The 24,892-nt window shown below is 40.6% G+C and overlaps 1 protein-coding gene across 1 annotated transcript in view; it reads left to right on the forward strand.

The window, feature by feature from the left end:
• Positions 1-24,892, forward strand: part of LOC127804746 (developmentally-regulated G-protein 3) — a 47,491-nt gene that overhangs the window by 18,366 nt on the left and 4,233 nt on the right. Inside the window, exons 3-7 of the mRNA XM_052341722.1 lie at positions 11,962-12,135; positions 15,695-15,766; positions 17,664-17,723; positions 20,857-20,966; positions 22,022-22,321. Of these exons, the coding sequence (XP_052197682.1) occupies positions 11,962-12,135; positions 15,695-15,766; positions 17,664-17,723; positions 20,857-20,966; positions 22,022-22,321 (716 nt within the window). The remainder of the gene's footprint in view (positions 1-11,961; positions 12,136-15,694; positions 15,767-17,663; positions 17,724-20,856; positions 20,967-22,021; positions 22,322-24,892) is intronic.

Here is a 24,892-nt window from a genome sequence, read left to right on the forward strand (position 1 = left end):
GCCCAACGAGCAGGGGTGGGGTTGTAAATTGGCTAGTTGGCATAACAACTAGCCATGTGCATAGGGGTACAGTGGGAAAACCATTGGGTTGTGTAACAACCTAGCAAGTGTGAAACCGAATTCGGTTGAGGAGGAGGGAAGAGAATATGTAGGGGGGGGGGGGGGGGGAGAAATTGGTAGGGGGTAAGAAAGAATTTTGGATTCAATTCTTAGGGAGAGTTAAGGGCCTCTCGAATGCCCTTTTTTTTTCTTGTAATCTGATTGAGTTGGTGAATTGAATAGAAGTCTCAGTGGTTTTCTTTGCTGGTTCTCATCAATTTGGTATCAGTAGGTGAATTGGAAGGGAGGATGGAAGGAGTTGATGCCATGAGGGGTGAGGTTCAATCGATGGAGAAGAATGCAACGAACTTGCTGGAACAGTTTGCTTGGATGAGAACAAGGTGGGAAGAGCAGGGACAGGAGAGGAAGAACAAGGAGAAGTTGGGAGGCTAACCTTCGGAATCCATTCAGGATTTTGAGGTGACGCTAGAAATAGGAGTACGGCGAGTTGAAGCAAGTGGTTCTGATGGGGGTTGGTGACTGGAGAACCGAGGGCATCGGTTGGAGATCCGGATGGTTGGATATTCCCAACCGAACGGTACTTTACGGTGAATGGGCTGACTGATGAGGAAAAGATGGATACAACAACATTGTGTTTGGAGGGTGCTGCACTTTCGCGGTTTCAATGGGAGGAAAAGTAGTGAAGGGTGAGGAATTTAGAGGACTTCAAGTTCTTGTTGAGGAGTTGCTTCTGACTCACCCAAGAAGGCTCTGTCGAAGAATGGTTTCTAGCCCTCCGGCAGAAGGGAACTGTCATGGAGTACTGCCAATGCTTCGAGACATTGGCATCGTCCCTTGAAAACTTGCCAGAAGCCATGCTGGAAGGGCATTTCATAAATGGTTTAAAACCTGATATCAAGGCTGAGTTGAGGGTGTTGAGGCCGAGGGGTTTGGAGTAGACGATGGACTTAGCTCAACGTATAGAAGAGCATTATCAGTTGGTTCGGGGAGGTGCGGTTGGATTAGGTTTAAACAAAGGACAGGCCATGCCGAATCCTATTTCAACTTACTAGCGAGGGGGAATTTTGCCACCCTCACAGCAACCCCCCAAACCGACGACGATTAGTCCGCTTAACCCATTTCGACCACAGGCTAATGGGAGAGGAAGTAACCCACCCTTCAAACGGCTTAGTGAGATTGAGTGGAAGGCAAAAAGGGATAAGGGCCTATGTTTTCGATGTGGTGAGCAGTATATTATAGGCCACAAGTGTAGAAATAAAGAGCTGCAAGTGATTATGATATATGATGAAGAGGTAGAAGAGGAGGTAGATGAGGGAGAAACATTGGAAGAGGTAGTAGGAGAGCTGGGGCAAGGGGGGAGGTCATTGACCTCTCCATGAATTTTGTAGTTGGATTGGCTACACCACAAACTCTGAAGCTCAAAGGGGACATAGAGGGGCAACCGGTGGTGGTGCTTATCGATGGAGGGGCAACTCATAATTTTATAGCAACCGAGTTGGTGTAGCAGTTGCCTTTACCAAGGGAGGAAACAATAGGATATCGAGTAATTATGGGAACTGGAATGGCAGTGCAAGGGGCTGGAATTTGCAAAGGAGTGAAGCTTAATATTTAAAATTTGTAAATTGTAGAGGATTTTTTTACCTTTGGACTTAGGGAGCTCAGATGTGATTTTGGGAATGAAGTGGCTAGCAGCCGTTGGAAAAATGAATGTGGATTGGAAGGCCCTCACAATGAAATTTCAAATAGGAGGCATAACGGTAACATTGTAAGGGGACCCTAGCTTGAGTAAGACCTTGGTGTCCTTGAAGGCAATGGTGAAGGCCTATAAGGGGAATGGGGAAGGAATCTTGTTAGAATTGGGAACCATGGCAGCAGAGATCAAAGAAGCTCAAAAGGAAGTTCTAGTGATGTGATAGATTATTGAAGATAATCTATCTGGGTTTATTGAATTTGGAGAGAATTACAACTGAAAAAGAGAAACAAATGAAACGAAAGTGGACTTTTGAGAGGTCCATACTCTCCCGAATTCCTTACTACTCAAAAAGATGCCTTCCCCCTCTACTATCTTTCCTACTTAAGTGTTATTCCAGCCATCCCTCTCTAACCGATTCTGTTATCCGCACATGCCACCAGGTTGCTCTACCCATAATACTCTTTACCCACTTTTGTCGCTTCCTCCCTTACTCGTATCACTATTCTACCCCTACTTATTTCGTTGTTGGTAACGGAATTGTATGGGTCTTCTATCAGTACCTCCCCCCATAGAACTCACCTTGTCCTCAAGGTGGAAATCAAGGAATTGTTGCTGGAGCATGTCATAGGGTTCCTAGGTGGCTTCCAAAGGTGGCAGCCCTTTCCACTGAATGAGTACATCCAAGCCTTTGAGGTTCCTACCCGTTCCCGGTCTTACACCAAGGACTGCCTTCAGTTCTACTAACATCTCTAGTTCTTCATTGAGCTGGCTAGGGATATCGGTTTGGGCGATGGATATACCGCTTGCCTTGCATAATTGGGATACATGAAATATGGGATGTATGCTGCAAGTCGCATGCAAGGACAGCTTGTAAGCGACTTGCCCAACCTTCTTCTCCACAACGAATGGGCCATAAAATCGAGGTGCTAGCTTCTCATGAGGGCAGGCTGCCAGCGACTTGTGCAATAGGGCATGATCTTCAAGTAAACCATGTCTCCCACTTCGAACTGAACATCTCGTCTTTTCCCATCCGCCCTTAACTTCATCTGAGCTTGAGCTCGCAGTAATTGAGCCTTTAGCTCTTCCAACATTTGATCCCTTGCAACCAGTTGCTGCTCCAATGCCGATATTGGGGTAGAACCCCTTTCGAACCTCAATAACCTCGGTGGCTCTCGTCCATAAACTACCTGAAAGGGAGTAAGTTTGGAAGCCGTGTGGTACGAAGTGTTGTACCATAACTCTGCCCATGGAAGCTAGCTGAACCAAGCCTTTGGTTTTCTTGACGCAAAGCATCGGAGGTAGGTTTCTAGTGTCCGATTTAGTACTTCCGACTGCCCATCCGATTGGGGGTGGTATGCCGTACTTCTGCATGTCTTCGTGCCCTGGAGGCGAAATAATTCTTCCCAAAAATGGCCCATGAAAACCTTGTCCCTGTCAGACACAATAGAGCGAGGCACCCTGTGTAGGCGTATCACTTCCTTCACAAAGATCACAGCCACACTTCTAGCTGTAAAAGGGTGTCTCAGTCCCATGAAATGTCCATATTTGCTCAATCTATCCACCACAACCAATATCGTGTCCATATTTTCGAATCTAGGCAACTCTTCAATAAAATCCATAGCTATGTCTTCCCAAACCTGACCCGAAATAGGGAGTGGCTGCAAAAGGCCTCCCGGTGATAAGGCTTGGTATTTGTGCTGCTAGCAGATGGCACATTAATACACATAGCTATGGATATCCTTCTTCATTCCAACCCAGTACACATTCGTTGCTATCCTCTTCTATGTACACATTCGTTGCTATCCTCTTGTATGTCTTCAAGAATCCAAAATGCCCCCGCACTCCCATCGTGCCCTTCTTGGAGCAATATAAGAATCAAAGTCGATCCCTTAGGCAAGTATAATCTACCCTTGAATAAGAGCTGATTGTTGGCCCACTGATAGTCGGGTTTGGCCAAAGGATCACGCTGTATTTCTTGGATCAATTTCTGCACTTCCCCATCTGCCTCCACTTCCTTAGCCAACTGTTCAAGTTGAATAACTTTAGGAACTGTTATTGCAAAATGACCAATTGAGTGATTGATCCTAGAGAGGGCATTTGCTGCCTTGTTCTCCCACCCGGGCTGATATTGGATGTCAAACTGATAGCCCATCAGTTTCAGCATCCATTTTTGGTGTTCGGGGCTCACCAATCTTTGCTCCATTAGAAACTTCAAGCTCCTCTGATCGGTGCGTATGATAAACTTCCGGCCCAATAAATAATGCCTTTATTTTTGGACAGCGAACACTATTGCCATCAATTCCCGCTCATACACCGACTTGTTGCAGCTGTTTGGATTAAGGGCATGGCTGTTAAAGGCGATGGGGTGATGCTTTTGTATTAAAACCGCCCTTAAACCTGACCCAGACGCATCCGTTTCCACCACAAATTGTTTAGTGAAATTGGGTAATGCCAGCACTGGTAAGGAGGTCATAGCTTCCTTCAATTTCTGGAAAGCCTTTTCAGCTATTTCATCCCAACCGAACCGTTCTTTCATAGTTTTTCCGTGAGAGGCCAAGCCAACTTTCCATAATCCTTCACAAACCGTCTATAGTACCCCGTCAGCCCCAAAAAACCCCGTAATTCCTTTACCGACCCCAGCCTTGGCCACTCAAGCACGGCCTTAACTTTGGACTGATCAGCAGCCACCCCTTCATGTGAGATGACATGGCCCAAGTACTCAGCTTCTTACTGTCCAAACTGGCCTTTTTTTCTGTTTGCGTAGAGTTCATTTTTAGCCAACACCTGCAACACCTCCTTCAAATGTTGCTCATGTGCCTCCAAGTCACTGCTAAATACCAAAATATCATAAAAAAAACCAACACGGACCTTCTCAACTGACCTTTGAAGACCTCATTTATGAGAGACTGAAATGTTGCCGGTGCATTGGTCAGCCCGAAAGGCATGACTAGAAACTCGTAGTGTCCCTCGTGAGTACAGAATGCCATCTTGGGCACATCTTCTTCCTTAACTCTAATCTGATGGTATCTAGCTTTCAAGTCCAGCTTTGAAAACACCGTGGCCCCATGCAGTTTGTCTAATAGCTCATCAATTACCGGAATAGGAAATTTATTCGGCACCGTTACCTTATTCAAGGCTCGGTAATCTACACAAAATCTCCATCCCCCGTCATTTTTTACCAACAAAACAGGGCTGGAAAAGGGACTAGTACTAGGTCTAATAATCCCTGCAGCGAGCATCTCTCGTACTAAACTTTCAATTTCATTTTTCTGAACATAGGGGTAGCGATAGGGCCTTACGCTTACCGGGGCAGCTCCCGGCTGTAAGTTGATAGCATGTTCTCGTGTCCTTCTTGGTGGCAGCCCATCTGGATCATTAAATACTTCACTGAACTCAGCCAACACCTGCTGGATACCCCCTTGTGTGACAGCCTTAAACTCCCCACAATCTGCCGACAAACACCCTAATTTGATGAGCACACCCTCCCTGCTGTCCTTAAGTGCTTTCATCATGGCTTTTAATGTGACAAGGGTTTTGCTTAAACTTGGATCCCCTTGTAATGTAACCATCATTCCTCCTACCTTGAATCTCATAGTTAAGGATTTCCAATCAACTTGTACCTTGCCCAAGGTTGCCAACCATTTCATTCCTAGGATGACATCCGAGCTGCCCAGCTCCAAGGGAAGAAAGTCCTCCATTATCTCTAAGTTTTGAAGAGAAAGAAGCACCCCCTTATAGATTCCAGCGGCCTGCACAGCCATCCCGTTCCCATGATCATTCCGTAGCCTGTCGTCTCCGACCTTGGCAGTTCCAATGTCTGTACCAGCTCAGCTGAAATGAAATTATGCGTAGCCCCGCTGTGTACAAGTACTACAACCTCGTGGCCAGCAATTTGCCCTCGCACCTTCATGGTTTGGGGTGGGGTAAGCCCCACCACTGAATTCATAGACAATTCTATCACCTCTCCCTTAGCCTCCTGCACCTCCCATTCACCCCCTCCTCTCGCCTCCTCTTCTACCCCTAACTCATCATTCTCTTCGTCATAAATCACCATGACTTGTAACTCCCTGTTTTTGCAGCGATGTCCAATAGAATATTTCTCATCACATCTAAAGCACAGGCCCTTCTCCCGTTTGGCCTTCAAATCTGCCTCACTCAGTCTCTTGAAAGGCGGATTACTCCCCTTACCGGCAGCCGGATTCCGGTGCAGCACAACTGCATTGGTTGTTGCTGGCTTTGGCGATGCTGATGGGGCAACCGTGCTCACCGATCGGTGCTGATTTGGAAATGGGTTGAAGTGAGTTGTCCCCCGGTTTTGACCACTTTTGATGGAGCTTCCTCTGACTACCATGTTTCTTTCCTCAATTCGTTGGGCCACTTCCATGAGCTGATCCAATCCATTCGGCCTAAGCATTCTCAGTTCCGCTCTGATTTCCGGCTTCAACCCATTGATGAATTGGCCCTCCAACAAGGCCTCCAGCATGCCTTTGAGAGGTGAAGCCAATGTTTCAAAGCAAAGGTGGTACTCTCTAACTGATCCCCATTGCTTAAGGGCAAGGAATCTCTCCTCCAGGGTCCCCTCATGCGTGGACCGAAATTGGCTTCTTTGCATCACCTTCAGTTCTGCCCAACTCCGTACCCTCCTCCGCCTTTGTTCCCATTGGAACCATGCGAGTGCTGGCCCATCAAAATAGAGGGCTGCGGATTCCAACTTCTCTAGCTCGGACAACTGATTAACGATGAAGTATCTTTCAGCCCTAAAAATCCAACCATCTGGATCTTCCCCCTCGAAGATCGGCATTTCCAAGCGCCTTCCCTTGTAATTGGACCTTCCTGCTCCTTCAACTCCATCTACCCCTTCGCCTCTGCCCATTCTCACTTTCGGCGTTCCCTCCATGAATGAAGAGGAACCCTGCGGTAGCTCCGTCCCCTCCTGCTTCCCTTTTCTCCCTCGCTCCTGTTCATCCCAATGGGCCATTAGGAGAGCGAATTGATCCATTAGCGTGGCCATGTTTTTCTCAATTCCGCTCACCTTCTGCACTTCCAACTTCAACGAATCCAATCCACTGTACAACCCATCTATCCGCCCTTCCAGGTCCCCTACTCGGTCACTAAGGTTCACCATGGAGATCGATTTTGTTGTTTTGATAGAAATGATAGATTATTGAAGATAATCTATCTGGGTTTACTGAATTTGGAGAGAATTACAACTGAAAAAGAGAAACAAATGAAACGAAAGTAGACTTTCGAGAGGTCCACACTCTCTCGAATTCCTTATTACTCAAAAAGATGCTTTCCCCCTCTACTATCTTTCCTACTTAACTGTTATTCCAGCCATCCCCCTCTAATTTATTTTGTTATCCGCACATGCCACCAGGTTGCTCTACCCACAATACCCTTTACCCACTTTTGTCGCTTCCTCCCTTACTCGTATCACTATTCTGCTCCTGCTTATTTCGTCGTTGGTAACGAAATTGTATGGGTCTTCTATCAATATGCTAAGGGGGGTGTTGGCTGAGTTTGAGAGGGTTTTCTCTACATCAGAGGGGCTGCCACCTTGCAGGAGAAAGGATCATACCATCAATCTGGTTCCGGGAACCACACCGGTTAGTGTAAGGCCCTATCGATACCCTTATTTGCAAAAAAAATGAAATTGAGAAGTTGGTGGGGGAGATGCTGGCTGTTGGAATTATACAGCCTAGTTCCAGCCCATTTTTGAGTCCGGTGTTGGTAAAAAAAGGAGGATGGAGCGTGGTGTTTTTGTGTGGACTATAGGGCCTTGAACAAGGTCACTATATTGGATAAATTTCCCATTCCCGTGATAGAGGAGTTACTTGATGAGTTGCATGGTGCCAGGGTATTTTCCAAGCTCGATTTGAAATCTGGTTACTTCATGAGAGAGAAAATTGATGGCCTATTGCTTATTTTAGTCATGCTTTCAGTCAGTTAGGGAGGAAAAAATCTGTTAATGAGAGAGAATTGATGGCCATAGTGTTTGTTGTGTAAAAATGGAGACATTACTTGTTAGTCAAGAAGTTTGTGGTTCGAACAGATCAAAGGAGTCTTAAATATTTGATGGAATAGCGGGTGGTGAGTTCGGAATACTTGAAATGGATGGTGAAATTAATGGGGTTCCAATTTGAGATACAATATCAGTCGGGTTTGGAGAATAAAGCTGCTGATGGGCTGTCACGAATCTGCCACCTAGCAACAATAAAAATGGCTTTAATAGTGCCTAAAGTGGTCCAAATGGATAAGTTAGCCAGTGGTAAAGGCAAATGAAAGATTGCAAGGAATTATCCAGGAGCTCTAAGCTGATCCTACTTCACACCCTAACTTCCAGCTGGTGGACAACCATATCCTTTACAAGGGAAGGCTGTATTTGCCCAAGGGATCCACTCTCATTCCATTGTTACTTCATGAGGGGCACGATGGAAGTATAGGAGGACACTCGGGATTCTTAAAAACTTACAAGAGGGTGGCAACAAATGTCTGTTAGCAGGGAATGAAGAGGGATATACACTGGTATGTAAGTGATTGCTCAGTTTGTCAACAAAATAAATATATGGCCTTATGGCCTTAGCACCGGGGGACTCTTGCAGCCTTTTCCTATCCCAAACCAAATTTGGGATGACATTGCTATGGACTTCATTGAGGGATTACTAAAGTCTGGCAAGATGGATTCAATTTTGGTGGTGGTGGTGGACAGACTTAGTAAGTATGGGCATTTCATTGGCCTTAAACACCCGTTTACAGCTAGGGAGGTGGCAGGAATTTTTATTAAGGAAGTGGTGAGGCTTCATGGAATGCCAAGGTCCCTCGTGTTGGATAGAGACAAAATTTTCATTAGCAAATTTTGGGAGGAGATGTTTCGACTACAAGGTACCAAACTCAATAGAAGCATGGCCTATCACCCTCAAACGGATGGGCAAATTGAGGTACTTAACTGGACTTTAGAAACCTACTTACGCTGTTTTGCTTCCTCAAAGCCGAAGGCATGGTACATATGGCTACCTTGGGCTAAATTATGGTATAATACCTCTTACCACACTGCTGCCAAGGTGACTCCATTTCAAGCAATGTATGGGCGAGAACCACCACCCTTATTGAGGTTTGAGAAGGGAACTACCCCTATTTCAATGGTGGTGCAGCAATTGATTGAGAGAGATTTAATCCTCGAGGAATTGAAGGCACAACTGATGAGAGCACAAGCAGTGATGAAGAAGGGAGCTGATATGAAAAGAAGGGAGGTGAAGTACAAAGAAGGAGACTTGGTTTATTTGAAGTTAAGGCCATATTGGCAAAAATCATTGGTTGCCCGTGCAAATGAAAAGTTGGCTGCCTGATATTATGGTCCATTTGAAATTGAGATGGAAGTAGGTCTTGTAGCTTATAAGCTGGTATTGCCACCTCTTTGCCCAATCCATCATGTATTTCACGTGTCCCAACTACGGGAGGCAAGAGGGGTATTGGAAGCCAATGTGGAGATTCCTAGACAACTGAATGAAGACCTTGAGATGCTGGTGGAACTAGAGGCTGTGCTTGGAGTTCGGCCAGCAACTGGGAAGAACTTACGAAGATTAGAGGTGCTCATACAATGGAAGGGGCTATCCCTATTGGAAGCTACTTGAGAGCCTTACCACTTGATCTAGCAACAATTTCCACTTTTCCACCTTGAGGACAATTAGAAAGTTTTTTTTTTTTTTTTTTGGGGGGGGGGGGGGGGGGGTAATGGTAGCAGTTCACTGGACTTATCAAATAAGGTCCAAGGGGCAGGGGTAAGGTTGTAAATTGGCTGGCTGGCATAACAAGACTAGGAAAATTGCTGGGTTGTGTAACAACCCAGCAAGTGCGAAACCAAATTCAGTTGAGGAGGAGGGAAGAGAATATGTAGAGGGGGGGAGAAATTAGTAGGGGGTAAGAAAGAATTTTGGATTCAATTCTTAGGGAGAGTTAAGGGCCTCTCGAATGCCCAATTTTTTTTCTTGTAATCTGATTGAGTTGGTGAATTGAATAGAAGTCTCAGTGGTTTTCTTTTCTGGTTCTCATCAGCCTCAACCTCAATTCAGCATTCGTGGACCTTCGGATCTGTCATAGTTTGAGAATTCGCTGAGAATCGACCACTCTCAAGATCTTATTTACAATGAACAATTCCTCGAGTATTGATCGCCGCACCAGCCAACAACCTAGGGTTGGTTGCTCTCGATGAATCACTTTGTATTGCCTAGATTGCAATCACTTACTGATCTGCTTCCCAATTCGTGGATCCTCTACCTTAATTACGTTGTAGTAGCTAAGGACTTTCACCTTCCTAATCTTAGCTTCTTGAGAGTTTGATTGGCTCTTGTTGCCACTGCCTATGAATCGTTGATTCTCAGTTTCACTTCTTGACCCGTTTTCGATCCAATACCTACTGCGTCACTTTGATTTGGCTTCAAATTCGACTCGGTATCACTGTCGACACTCTCCTGGCTTGCGTTGTCTTTAATTTCGACCTGAAGTGGCTTTGCTCGGCTTTACTTTTCAAATTCGAGTTTGCTTTTGCTCAGCTATGCCTTTCAAATCCAAGTTCAATTCCGATTAACTGGACCGACGATGGACCTCGATTAACTGGATTGGCGATGGAAATTACCTCATTGTTCAATTGACGCTAATCTGGCTTGCCAGAAACCGCTCTGCATTGTTTTGGCTAACAGCAGGTAAACAACCTCTAAATATCATCGCTATCAATTTCAACAACCGAAATTTCAGCCACGAGGCTACCACTTGCTTCCCCCTCAAAATTTGAACAGGAGTGCTTAGATTCACAGGCAACAATTGCCTCACATTAGTCACCTAGGGGAATCATTCACCCAATGGTTCTTTAGTCACCAAAATCCGCGTCTTCTTGAATCGTCTAGAACCAATTCAACGGCTGAGGATTGCTGCTCAGTTGCAGTCGAACTGATCGAATCCTCAGGCTACATAGGATCACTTAAATCATCACTTGCGGAAATTGTTTTTAAACAGTTTCTGATCTCTCACTCACTCAAGACTTTGCTTCAATCGCGCCTTCACTACTTGTCGGATCAAAGTGATTCACGATCGCCACCCAATCATCATCCACTTCAAGCTTGGATTGTCAGAAATCACTGCTTCAACTACCAAACCTACTGCCAAGGTTCGTTGGAATTGCCGCAGCTTTCGGAAATGCCTACCGCCCCGATCAGTTCTGCAACCTAGCGCCTGAACTCACCTGCTACTACCGGATTCCATAGTAGCCTTCAAATTCCAAAAATCAACCTTTGTTGGAATTTGTTGCTCGGAATCGCCTTGGTCAATTGCTACAACTTCCAGATCACAGTTGAGGATGACTGACTCTGATATCAAATGTTACAACCCTAGGGTTTGACTAGGGTTTAGGAAGTAAATTGGTATGAGCGTAGGAAAGAAAGAGTAGAAGGGAGGGAGAGGGACAGAACGTAAAGAATTGTGGGAGAAGAGAGAAGGCCGAGGGAGAGCTAGGAGAATTGAGAGAGGGAATTGGGATTCAATTATCAGTCAAATCATTCTATCCTCTAACTACTCTAGCCTATTTATAGGTTTACAACTGAATATACTAACAACTATAATAGAAAATACAATCAAAATAAGAAACATATAATTTGTATGACTATTATATCCTTGGGATTCCTTGGGGTTGTGACATCAAATAGTTTGTAAGTTTTGTTGATTCATGGAAAAATATTTACAAAAACAAGTTCTTTGTATTTTGAATGATGTGCATTTTTTACCTCAGATACTGCAAATATTCTAATTGTATAGGAAGAAGCTGAATGACCTTTCATTTTAAGTCTCTCTTTGCATCTAGAACTCTTTAGGAGTAGCTGCTCTTGAAATTATTCAGTCACTTTCATTTAGAATAAGCTGTAGAAAGCTGACTATATTAATCTGGAAAAGAATTGTCAAATAAGAGTGTCTTTGGAGAAAACTGAAAAGTCAAGAGGCTCAATCTTATGGGGTTCAATTTACCTTCTGTCATTGTAGTTGATAAAGAAGTGTGAGGCTGCAGTAACTAATTTGAGCCCTCAATTCTTGTTGTCATGTGCTAAATTTATTATATTGTTTGGACATTTGCTAACTTCTTTTAAATTTTGGTTTTTTTTTGTTATTGCTATTATCTATATATTTTTTGGTGGTGAATGTGAAGTTTATGTTTGTGGTACCAGGCTAAGCTTGCAAAGCTACGGAGGGAACTTCTTGCACCCCCATCTAAAGGAGGTGGTGGTGCTGGAGAAGGTTTCGATGTTACAAAAAGTGGAGATGCAAGAGTTGGTCTAGTGGGTTTCCCTTCCGTTGGAAAATCCACACTTTTAAACAAGTTAACAGGAACTTTTTCAGAGGTGAGAAATCTTTACATGATCTCAATGCTTGTGTTCCTTATTCAGTGAGGACTACCAATCAAGTCCTGCATTATGGTTATATGTTGTAATTATTATCATTATTATTTTCTCAAAGCAATTTATGTTGATGTGTCTCTTAACTAATGAAACCACAATCAACATTTTAGTTGCTACTTATTTTGAACGTTTGGTCTTTATTTTCTACTCTTGCTTTTCAATTTGGTCATTTGTCATCGTCATCATCATCAACATCAACGACACTTTATCCTAACTAAGTTAGGGTTGGTGGCATAAGATTCATAATGTCAATTGACTTCTAAAAGTCACATATACAATATAAATCCATGCAAAAGAAAAATGTGACAAAATTTTACGCTGGAAGTCCTTTCCAACCCTATAGGAAGAAAATAATGAGATAAAGTTCCAATACCGTCTTCATATAAAAAAGTTTTTTGAGATGGTAGTGAATGAAGATAATTGATATGGTTGTGTTTAATCACATACTTGATATTGTGAAAACAACTTGTAGGAAAGATGATCTAAAGATATGGTCATGTTCCATCACTTATTTGATCTAAGGATTGGAAGTACATACGAGGAAAGGACAAGGTTGATTACAATAAGAAGCAAATATAATCATGGAAAGAAAATGTTTCCTTTCAGTTGAACTAAGAAATCAATCAATAGGCAACAACTTTAAGGGGTTGTGGTTTCAAATGGAAGTAATTTAATTTAGAATTTTCTTTCTTAAAATTTTTTGCATGTTTCATTCTTTTTTCTAGAATTTGTGCATCCGCCTTGCCCTATAGCTGATCCAATTGATGTTTGAAATATCTTCCTCGCTTGACAATAGAGTTATTTCTCTTCCTTGTTCCCCCCCAGGAATGTCAGAGGTTTGGTTTAGGTAGTAGATGTGTCACTTGAACTAGGTTACCATGGATGGGCATGGGTCTTGTTGGATCCATGTGATTATCATATCTAAGGACACAAGGAGAGGATACTGCTGAATTACATATTTAAGCAGTTATTTAAAAATAAAATGGTGTTTATACCTTGGCATAAAACTTTTATGTAGAGAATTTTAGGGGCTGTTCTCTTCACATTTTAGTGTTCAATTTTGAGTTTTGAATTCATTTTCAGTTTTGTATTTTAAGTGTGTGTTGAGATTGTTGAAAATGCGTTCTTTTTGTCTGTAGTGTTTTTCGTGTTTTGAAAATTTTGAGCATGTTTGTGATGAAAATAACCAAAATGACTTTTTGTTGTTTTGAGTTTTATTTACAAAATTTTTCTTTGTTTTCGAAAATGCGTTTTTGAAAAAATGAAAGTAAACACGTTTTCACTGTTTTGAAAAATTGAAAATTGAAAACTGAAAACGGCCTAAAAACAACAAAGAGAACAAGGCCTTAGTTTTCTTGAATTGTTTCATACATTACTCTTCTAGTTTAACCTATTTTCTTGAGCTGTGTTGGGCACATATCCCATTTGAACATCTGACATCAAATATTCACCAGTACTTTGTAATTTTAGAAGAGTACATGTATGTATGGTAGGACAAAGTTCATTGGTCTTATACTTTATTATTGTTTGTTTCCCGGCAATTATCTTAAACCCTATGTTTGGATGGGGGAAAGGAAAAGGAGGAGAGGGTAAAAGCTTACCCTTGTTTGGGAGAGGAAATGGAATGAAATGCTCTCCTCCCCTTCCACTCCTTACTTTTCCTTGCTCCTTAATTTGGGGTGTAGGGAGGGGGAAGGTGTAACGACTCGCCGTTATTCTCGAGATTTCTTTCTTTCTTTTTTTTTTTTTTTTTCCATCACAGATTCCTCAATATAAAATCCCCATACATAAATACATTCAGCATTCCATATGATAAGTTAAGGAATGGTAACTTAAAACACTTGCAGAAGCTAGAATTGATACCTGAAAGCATCATAATTTCATACAAGCACAACCGCACACTACTGTTCTCAACAATCAATAAATTACAAAATCCGATAGATGAGATAACATATAAAACTGAACTTCAAACATAGGGAATAACATGAATTGAAATTAAATTACGCTTCGACCACTTCTTTTCCCTTCTTATTGCTTGATTCACTTGGAATGTGGAATATTCCAAAGACAAAAGTCCAAATTAGAAAATGAATCTTCTAAGTGAGGGTTAAAATAAATTTCATGAATGAATGATGCATGGACATAAATAAATCGACACCCTAGTGTAGCTTTCACTAGCATTCTAGCCTCGGCGTGGAACTCGAACCCTAGGCAGTCATCCTCGGCAATTCTCATTCTGGGGAAAATCTGTCCCCGAGAGACTCTTGCGGCTTCTGACAAAACTTACTTGAGGAAATGCGGTTACGTTATTAGGGCAACATCTCATTCCACTATGGTCAACATGGATGACATAATTATCGATATGCCATTAATATCATGTTCAATGTAATATCATCATTACCGAGGCAATATAAAATGAATATGCATGTGTAGCAAGATGCACATAAATCACATAAACTTGGCAAATCCCTTGTAAATTTCATATTCATTTAGGCAAACATACTACATGTAAATTTTTAGGAAAACCACTCACCTCGATTTAGCTTTTTGAGCCCTCTTGAAGAACGTGCCTTGCCTTGAAACTTGTTCCCGGATATCTTTCCTGACCAAAATTTTGAGAAGATTAATAAAACTAAATTTCTCAATTTTCCAATTTTTTTTTCCATTTTTTCCCATTTTTCTCTATTTTTCCTTTTTTTCTCTCCTTGTTTTCTTACCTTCTCACATGCCTGCAGCCGACGTGCCTTGCATGCTTCCCACGCGCCTGTGCTCTGATTGTCTTCTTCGGTTGCTTCCTTGTCGCTGCTGACTAGTCTGACTTGTTTTTCTTGGATTTTCTCCTCCTCCCTTGTTCTACCTTTTCTTCCGAACACACGAGGACCACTTTTGGCTTGGAAATCAGACTGAAAACCCTGTAATCGGTTGTTTAAACTTTGGCTCCAGCGACTTCCTCGATTTTTCGGTGAGCTTTGAAATACCCCCAAAACACCTCCAAAATTCTCCAAATTCTCCGGAAACAATCCCTAACACCTCAAGAACAAAAGCCCTCTATCAAAGCCTCTCAATTTCTCCCAAACTCTTGGATTTTGACACTGAAACCTGATCAAACCCTCTGCCTCAATCTCGGCTATTTATAGCCGTTTCCGATCGAATCTTCAGCCAATTGGATCGCCCCATAGCCCTGAGCTCTTCCCTTAGGCCATGATGGCCCCATAGTCCATGCTGTTTCATGCCCATATCCTGTAATTTTATCAGTGCTTTTTCTGCTCATTATACCAAGTTTCTGGCAAGAAGCTTGATGAATGCCCAGTCCCTGAGAAGCCATAAGTTAGCTTGTGGTTCTTTTCAATGCCTTACTGGTGCTACAATCAATCAGCTTTGAGGCTTACTTTTGTCCAAAAACCCTTATTATTTTTGTTGGTTATATGCCTGACATTGTGAAATTGCTTCTGCATTAGGGTATGTTGATGTCCCAAAGTCCTTATGTTTTACTGGTTCACAGGTTGCTTCATATGAATTCACCACCTTGACTTGTATCCCTGGTGTGATCATGTATCGAGGAGCTAAGATTCAGGTATTGTCATCGTCCATGGATGTCTAAATGTGGTGGTTCCTGTTTTTGGTATGGTTTTCCACTGTAGTTTTGGCTATGCATTTTCTATTTGTATGGATCAACAACTTGTAAAGGCTTATCAGCTCCTTTTACCTGGATGCACAGTAAATGTATTTCCCAAGGTTGGTCTTCCTGTTTGACATTTTCTTTTAGGTAGTGATCTTATGAGTTAAGGGTTTATCAACTCCTTTTGTTTTTAATGTTATGAATCAGCTATGTGCATGTCTGTATCACCACAACTTTAAGGAGAAATAGATTATGATACATTGCAAAAGAGCCCAAATTTTTTTGCATGCTATGACATCTTTCTTCTTTTATCTCTTTAATGAAACTGAATGGTGAGTTGATAAGGGGGATTTTGTACCAGAGCTGGACCATAACAAAGTTGCACATGATAAGATGTTTCAGAACTGAGCAGAACTACTGCATATGGAAAACAAAGAACCTAATCCTTCTGAGGATCCTATATTACTGCTTTTAACTACTAAATTATTTTAACCCCCAGCTTTACAAAGAAACAATTCATGTTAGCATTTGCATATTTGTGCTTAGCCTTTTTGATTTTGGGAATTGGTCTTACTGTTCTTGATTTGCTTTGTTTTTGCTTGCTTTTTTGATTTTAAGGTAGCTACCAAAGCTCGTTATTTCTGATTAAAACTGTTCCATTTTTAAGTGAAAATGTGTGCCATGAGGTTTATTCAAGGGTCATGTTTCTGGATGTGGTGTTTGGGCAAAAAAGGTAATCCTTTTTACCTCTAGAGACATTTTTATACCACAGGGGGGTCTCCTTGCAAATGACCCAAACCACAAGGGGTTTGGATGCAATTTGCCCTACAAAAAATGTCAACACTTCTAAGCTTTTCTTTCGAAAATCCTTGCTAGCCATTTGTCAATCTGAGGCTGTTCGAACTTTTCGTTGTATATGAAAACTGCATAAACATGTCATCAAAATTATATATAATATAGGCTAGCCACAAAACCACCTAGGTCCTACCAATAGCAAGCCAATACCTGCTCCAACATGGTATACTCTGGGCCACACACAAGCCATACCAATTTACAAGCATAACTTACACACTAGACAAGGAAGACCACAAAACAACATAGACATGCATATCATTTTACGAAAACCACAAGCAAGACAATATATAAAGCACGTAAAGCACCATCACTTAGTTCTTACCCATTTCAAGCATATTGGGTGGCTGGTTCTTGCTGGAAAGGTGTGATCTAGCTGCCTTTAGCTGAATTTCCCTTGTTGTTTGCTCACTATTGCATCATGCACTCAGAAACCATGATGGAAAACCCACATACAAGGGTTCGACCTGCAAATAGATGTCAAGACACTCACTGTTTCTATAAAGCTCCACAAGACACACGGCATTCCCCTCTTGATTCTCACCCAACTGAACAAAGAAGGCACCACAAATTGTGAGAAATCGAGTTAAAGCAAGGGATTTTTCTAAATGTAGCTATGCTTGGTTCCATTATAGCCTTCATTTGTCTTATAGGGGAAAACAACGTTGCAAATGGGTTTTAATTGCAGAATCTAAGATCTCAAGCTCCATGAAGAAAGGAGGCTTTTATAATGGAATACTTCAATAGCAAAAAACTTCATCTCCCCTCCCTCTGTGCATGCTATGTCTGTGGGAGGGTTGATGTTTTGTTCTGTTTTTGTTCTCTCCCAATGATTACTGATGCTTTCTGCAAATAAAGTTCACTGAACTCTTTGCTTGTGTCATTAAGAAGTCTAATAGATAGTTATCGAAAGTTGTGGAAAATATTTTGTTCCCCCCTGTGCCTTCTGTTTCAAATTTTTCTTCAATTTTTTAATTTAACTTGTATATTATTTTGGCAGTTGTTGGATCTTCCTGGTATTATTGAGGGTGCCAAGGATGGAAAGGGTAGAGGCAGGCAGGTAAATTGTTACTATAGTTGTCGAAATGCTTTGGTTTTGCTTCTGCTAAAACATTGAGATTTCTATTGCAGTTGCTAGCTGGTGATATCAAGTGTTCTTCATTTATAATAAGTATGTCCAAATTTGAATTCGGACCTGTAACTCCTTCATTTTCTTTTTGTATCTACTATTGGTCCCTTTCTAATGGCCAGTTGGACAATCTGTTATGTGGTTGAATTACATATATTGTTGGACCTTTAGTGAATATTTTTGGTGTTTGGCATGCTTGCTCATGCTCTACTCAAATGCAACACACTCTTAAATTGGTTTCTAAAAGTGTAGTCTTGAGGTGATACTGTAGTTGTTAAAGTTTACTTGTAATGAACAGAAAAATTATGATGGTATGTACTCGTCTGAAGCTCTATGGTTAGATTTTTCTAACACCAAGCATATCGCTGTACCAAATGTGCAGATATAGTTTTTGTTATATTTGTTATTGCTTGGATTTTTCTCCATAAACTTGGTAAATTTGTTTTCATCCTTGATATTTTAGTTTTTGTAGATTGTCTTCTGTTGCCATGTACAGAGAAATTATTAGTACAACATATATGTCAATGTGGTTGCCAGTAAAGGATGAGAAAGATTTTCCTGGCAGAGTTGAAGAGCTTTGATGTGGTAGACAAGTTAGAAAGCTTCTTGAAGTGTGGAAATGAGGAGGAGAGTTCATCTTTAGATTGGGCTCTCAACCCAAGAGGTTCTGTGGTAGACATTTCCTCTCAATATGTAATAGAAGGATGTTTGTGAGCCTTGCTAGTAGAGGAGGAAGGTGTCTATTTACGAAAGGAGGTATGCCTGATAGTTTGTGTTTCTCTTGTCTCCTACAGCTTAGGGAATGGGGATGGACAGAGGTGGCTCTTATTCTTATAACCTGTGTTTAGCCTCTCTTGCAAACCAAAATTTGGGTTTAACTTTTCTACAGGTGGCTATACAGCCACAAAACTTTGTAGGAGCTTGCAGATAAGAAGGGGCATGACAGCCACAAATGGTCTGAGATTTGAGTTCGTGGTCTTGCACCTTGGGCAAACCTGTCGGCCTTGCAGGTCTGGGGTCAGATCTGGTCTGACCTCAATGGTGTGCCAGCAATTGTGTTTGCAGAGCAGTCAGATCCCCTGAACCATAGGTAGCCATGAAGCTGGCTGGAGTTTTACTGGCATTAGAAATTTTAGGTCTTCTAAAAGGGCTCGCCTGGGCCTGAGTCATAACTGTCCTGGGCCTGTCTCTAAGAATTTGGGGCACAAAGCCAACTTGTTTAAAAAGATTAACTCCCTCAAGTGAGGACGCTGGAAATCCAGATTTTTTGTTTAAGCCCATAGTTGAAACCTTTCTTTTTCCTTAGGTCCGTTGGATGGAGATCTTGGAAGGAAGGTGGGGTCTGGTTGAAGATGGAGGAGTGGAGATTGCTGTGACAGTTTAAGTTGGCTGAGAGTAGCTCATTTCACAAATTCCACTACATTGTGATCTCCTCCTCTTTAGTCTTTTGTTCTTGATTCTTTGGGTTGAACAGTGAAAGTTGATTTGGCTCAGTCTTTTCCTAGTCTTGAAGCAGTCTTGATGGTGGAGATTACAGGTACTCTAGGGTTTAGGAAAGGAGAGGATGGGGGAAAGGTTTGTGGTGAGGAATAGAGCCGGTATTGATCTGAGTCAAATAAGATAGCATTTCTAGTGGACAAGGCTTATGACTGGCCATATTTGTATGCAACCTTTCTTTTGCTTGCAAAGAGGCTGTACTGCAACTTGATCTGGACCTTCCTTTCACAAAAGAGCAACCTTAGGTTTGCTACCAAGGCTCGGCCTTTATATATTTTGCAGATTTTACTCCTTGATCCTGTAGAGAGTTGGGCTTGTTAAATAAAACTGGGTTGATAAGTGGTTGGGCAGATTTACTGGGAACCTGATGGATTGTAGAGAAGAATGATTGCTTGTGGATATGGTTTTAAGTTGAGGGGGTGGTCCAACGGTGGAATCTCTACCCCTTGTAGAATTAGGCTCTTTTTGGCCCTATGCCTATGTAGGGAGATATTACAAGGGTTTAGGTGGATGTTTGTGAGTGTATTTGCCAAAAGGTTGGCAATTGGTCTACGGTTAGGTTTTGATTGGATAGTTGTTCTGGCCACAGACCCCTGTGTGCCGTTTCTTAATTCATTTATTTATTTTTGGGCCTGCCTTTAACAAAGAAGTGGGGTGGTGGATTCTTTCTCTCCCTCCTTTAGGTTAATATGTAAATTTTAGGATTTGAGAAATTGGTTCCTTGTCATCCTTTTACAGCTTGTTTCAAAATAATCCCATGATTGGGTAGGGAGTAGACAATCAAATTGGCTCCCAAGTTGGCAGGAGACCTTCAATATTTGCTCTTTTAGTGGAGTCCTTGGGATATCTAAATTCTGACTTCCTTGGAAAGTTGTATGGAAAATGAATTATCTTTTAATGTGTCAGCTACCTGCAGTGTGCAGTCTTACCACGCTAGTAAGTAGAAGGAAGTTGTTTGGAATGGTGTCATATGTATGAGTTACTGGATAATTGCTGGATCATATACTTTTCCATTTGTTTCATAGCTAGAGACCTTTGGGCTTCATTTTCTATATTCATGGAGTTAGGTGGTGATGCCTTCATCTGTGGCATTTTTATTTTTTAAGTTCTGGCAGATGTTTTACCCACATGGCTTTTAGAGTTTCTTTGGTTTAACTTTCTTTTGGTTACTTGCCCGTTTTCTTTCTTTTTTGGTCCCTGTTCTCCTCCACAAGATGGCCTCTTTTTTTTTTTTTTTTTTCTATATATGGATTTACTTATCTGGAAAAAAACGTTAAATATGATAAACAAATGCTCTATTTATATGTGATGAACATTGTCAACAAATGCTTTAACATTTTGATTTGCTTTGTATTTCGAGTAAGTGGTCTATATTATTGTTCTTTGATCATCTTGTATATGGTGGTGACTGAAGGTTCTACCATATACTTCATTATTTGGGAATCATGTTTCTTTAAGGAGTGAATAATGCTATTAACTGCTCCTATTTTGGATGCTATTGTTCGATGTACGGTTTCTTCATGTATTCATTGGATTGGTATGCTAACATATTTTCAGCACAATCCAGGTTATCAGTACTGCTAGGACCTGCAACTGTATTCTAATTGTCCTTGATGCAATTAAGCCGATAACTCACAAACGCTTAATTGAGAAAGAACTTGAGGGATTTGGTATCAGGTAATATTGTTGTTATTTTTTTTATCCCTTCTGTTTTTTTTTGGCTTTTTGTGATTTATCTGGTTGATATTCTAGGTGGCATATCCCACTGCTGCCTAGTCACCCCTTTTTTTCTCATTTGCTTTTATCTGTATTATCTGTCCAATTCATCACATGGAGAAAAACTTAGTGAAAGACTCTTAGGTATGATATGAGTTACAAGTGTCTTACAGAAGATACAACTGCTGATAAAAATGACTGGCAAGTTAGAACTCATGTTGCCAATCCCACATAGTGGTATTAAGGCTTGATATGTTGTTGTTAACTGTCCCTGCTTCATTTAGATATGGAAGAACTTGTTACAAATCACAGAATTATTGGGAAGTTGTGCATAAGTGTTGGCTCATTGTCTTGTGTTCAACTTTTAGGGGGTTGGGTTCTCATTTTTATTTGAGTTTCATCTTTCAAGTAATCAATAGAAAGCAACACTTCTGCCAATCTTCCTGGGATTGCTTCCACAAGACTAATTGGAATGAATGCATAACTATCTTTCTTTGGAATTTCATGACTCAATAATTTCTGGTTATAGCAAAATAGACAATAGAATCTTTAAATTATTATATGCTAGTTGCTTAATATTTTGTATTAGGGCAATGCTAGATGATTTATATGGTTTTATATGAAAGGTTCGTGATTATGCCAAATGATAGCTAGCATGCCTTGTGATACCACTTTTGCTCTTTAACCTATCCACTTCAGAAACTCTCTAGCATTTACTCCTTGGTGCATATTCTGACTTTTCTGAATATATTTGCTTATCACAACTTTTTGGTTTTATTTATTAATTTATTTGGGAAAACCTTTTTAGTCCTACCCTGATTTTAATTGGGTGGTTTGGAGTTTAAAACTACTTATTTGATTCTTTCTGCTTTGTTGCCTTACCCTGATTTTAACTATTATATGTTCATAAGTTGCATCTTTAGGTTGTTTCTTACTTCTTAGAGCTGCATTCTTTTGCTTCTCCTCTCTGAATTAATAATCTTGTACCCTCTATTATTTTTCTCCCTTGAAAACAGGTTAAACAAGGAGCCACCTAATCTGACATTCAGGAAGAAAGACAAGGGTGGAATTAATTTTACCTCAACAGTTGCAAACACACATCTGGATCTTGAAACTGTAAAGGCAATATGCAGTGAATACAGAATGCACAACGCTGATGTCAATCTCAGATTTGACGCAACTGCTGATGACCTTATAGACGTCATTGAGGGCAGTAGGGTGTATATGCCTTGCATCTATGTTGTAAACAAAATTGATCAGATTACACTGGAAGAGCTGGAGATTCTGGATAAACTTCCTCACTACTGTCCAATCAGGTAATGTCTTAAATTGACAAAGATTTTTTTGTTATATGTTTCTTTTTACTGAACTGTAAACAGAATTGGATCACGAGTCCTTAGTTTGAGGTTATGGCAAAATGCCATTGTTTTGTTTGAATAAATTAGTCTTTTAAATGCGCAAAATGACTTTACTATCATTCCTGGGAACTGAATGTATGCCCCAAATGTTCTCCAAAACAGGAAAAAAAATTCATGCCTTATTTCCTTTCCAATCCCTGTTTTATATTTCATTTCCTCTAGGAACAACCATGCACGTTCTTTTACTACCTGGGTCTATGCTTTGATCTCTCTTCATTTGTTTGTGTGTGTTCCCACCATCTTTCAAATATTTTATGCCATATGTGGTTAATACTGAAGTGAAGGAACGCTCAAATCACCAATTATTGTATGTGACTACTGAGGCCAGAGATTATGTTAACTTACATCAACTCTCCTAAGTATATCAAGAAACGTCCATGACTAAGATTTGAAATTTGATGCCTTTTGCTACTGATTTAGAGAGGTCAAAGCATCCATGTACATTTTGCTAATCTCTGGTTATTTAACCTTGATTCTGATTGAGCTATAGATTCAGATTTGGCTGTTTTTCTGCAGTTCTTATGAAATATGCAATAAAAAAAAGGATGAAAGGAAAACAGAATTTTGCTAATCTCTGGTTATTCAACATTGATTCTGATTGAGGTATAGATTCAGATTTGGCTTTATTTCTGCAGTTCTTGTGAAATATGCAATAAAAAAAGTATGAAAGGAAAACATATGTACACTGATTTCTCACACAAAAGGTCCAAAACTGTAATAACAGGGAGGCTATAGTATACCATCTTGGCATAGCTAGCATGTTATGTTTCCATAGTTCATAATGTAATTGCAGCAGTTGTATTTCTTCTTCTTCTTCTTCTTCTTCTTCTTCTTCTTAACAACAACAACAACAACAACAACAACAATATATCCAGCCTTTATCCCACTATGTGGGGTCGGCTACATGAATTTTAGACTTTCATGTATTTCTGTCTTTTGTCATATCTTCATTGAGATCCATACACTTCATATCAAACTTTAATGTCTCCCCCAAAGTCTTCTTAGGTCTGCCTCTACCTCTTTTTTTGATTAATTGTTCCATTTCATCAACTCTCCTCACAGGAGCGTCTCTTGGTCTCCTTTTCACATAACCAAACCATCTTAGTCTAGTCTCTCTCATCTTCTCCTCTATTGGCACTACTCCTAGCTTATTACGAATAATTTCATTTCTAATTTTATCTTTTCTTGTATGGCCGTACATCCATCTTAACATCCTCATCTCCGCTATGCTCGTCTTTTGCTCATGCTGGTATTTGACTGCCCAACATTCTGAGCCGTACAACAAAACTGGTCTTATAGCTGTCTTATAGAATTTTCCTTTTAGTTTTAATGGGATTTTACTATCATATAACACCCCCGATGCATTTCTCCATTTTAGCCAACTTGCCTTAATTCTATGTGTGACATCCTCGTGAATTTCTCCATCTTTTTGAATCACTTATCCCAAATATTTAAAATGATCTTTTCTTTGTAAGATTTGGTATTCCAATTTTATTATAATATTCTCCACTCTTGCATTCTTACTAAATTTACATTCCATATATTCTGTTTTCTTTTTGCTTAATTTAAATCCCTTAGATTCTAAATTGTTTCTCCATGACTCAAGCTTAGTATTCACTCCTTTTGTTTCATCCACCAACACTATGTCGTCTGCAAAAAGCATACACCATGGCACTTCTGTCTGAATATCTTTAGTGAGTTCATCCATTACTAAAGCAAATAAGTATGGGCTTAGTGTAGAACCTTGATGCAATCCTATTGTAATTTTAAACGATTCAGTATCCCCTCCGCATGTTCTGACCCTTGTCTCTGCACCATGATACATGTCCTTAAGGACTTGTATATAGGCTATTTGGACTCTTTTTTTCTTTAAAACCCTCCATAATACTTCTCTAGGGATCCTATCATAGGCCTTTTCTAGATCTATAAACACCATATGTAGGTCCTTCTGATGCTCCCGATACCTTTCCATTAGGCGTCTCAGTAGGTAATAGCTTCCATTGTTGACCTACCAGGCATGAAACCAAATTGATTTTCCAAGACCTCTGTTTCTTTTCTAAGCCTCTGCTCTATTACTCTCTCCTAGAGTTTCATGGTATGGCTCATTAACTTAATTCCTCTGTAATTTTCATAGTTTTGAACATCTCATTTGTTCTTATATATCGAGACCAAAGTACTCTTCCTCCACTCATTTGGCATCTTTTTTGATTTAAGAATCGCGTTAAATAATTTCGTTAGCCAGGAGATGCCCTCTTCAACCATTCATTTCCATGCTTCTATTGGTATATTATTCGGTCCTACCGCCTTATGATTTTTTATCTTTTTTAATGCTTGTCTTATTTCATTTGGACTTATGCGTCGATAAAATATATAACTTACGTTCCCTTTGGAGTTACTAAGATGTTCCAACTTAACTCTTGTGTTGCCATCATCATTGAATAATTTTGTGAAATACTCCTTCCATCTCTC

The sequence above is a fragment of the Diospyros lotus genome, chromosome 6 (assembly GCF_014633365.1).
Source record: "Diospyros lotus cultivar Yz01 chromosome 6, ASM1463336v1, whole genome shotgun sequence".
Lineage (NCBI taxonomy): Eukaryota > Viridiplantae > Streptophyta > Magnoliopsida > Ericales > Ebenaceae > Diospyros > Diospyros lotus.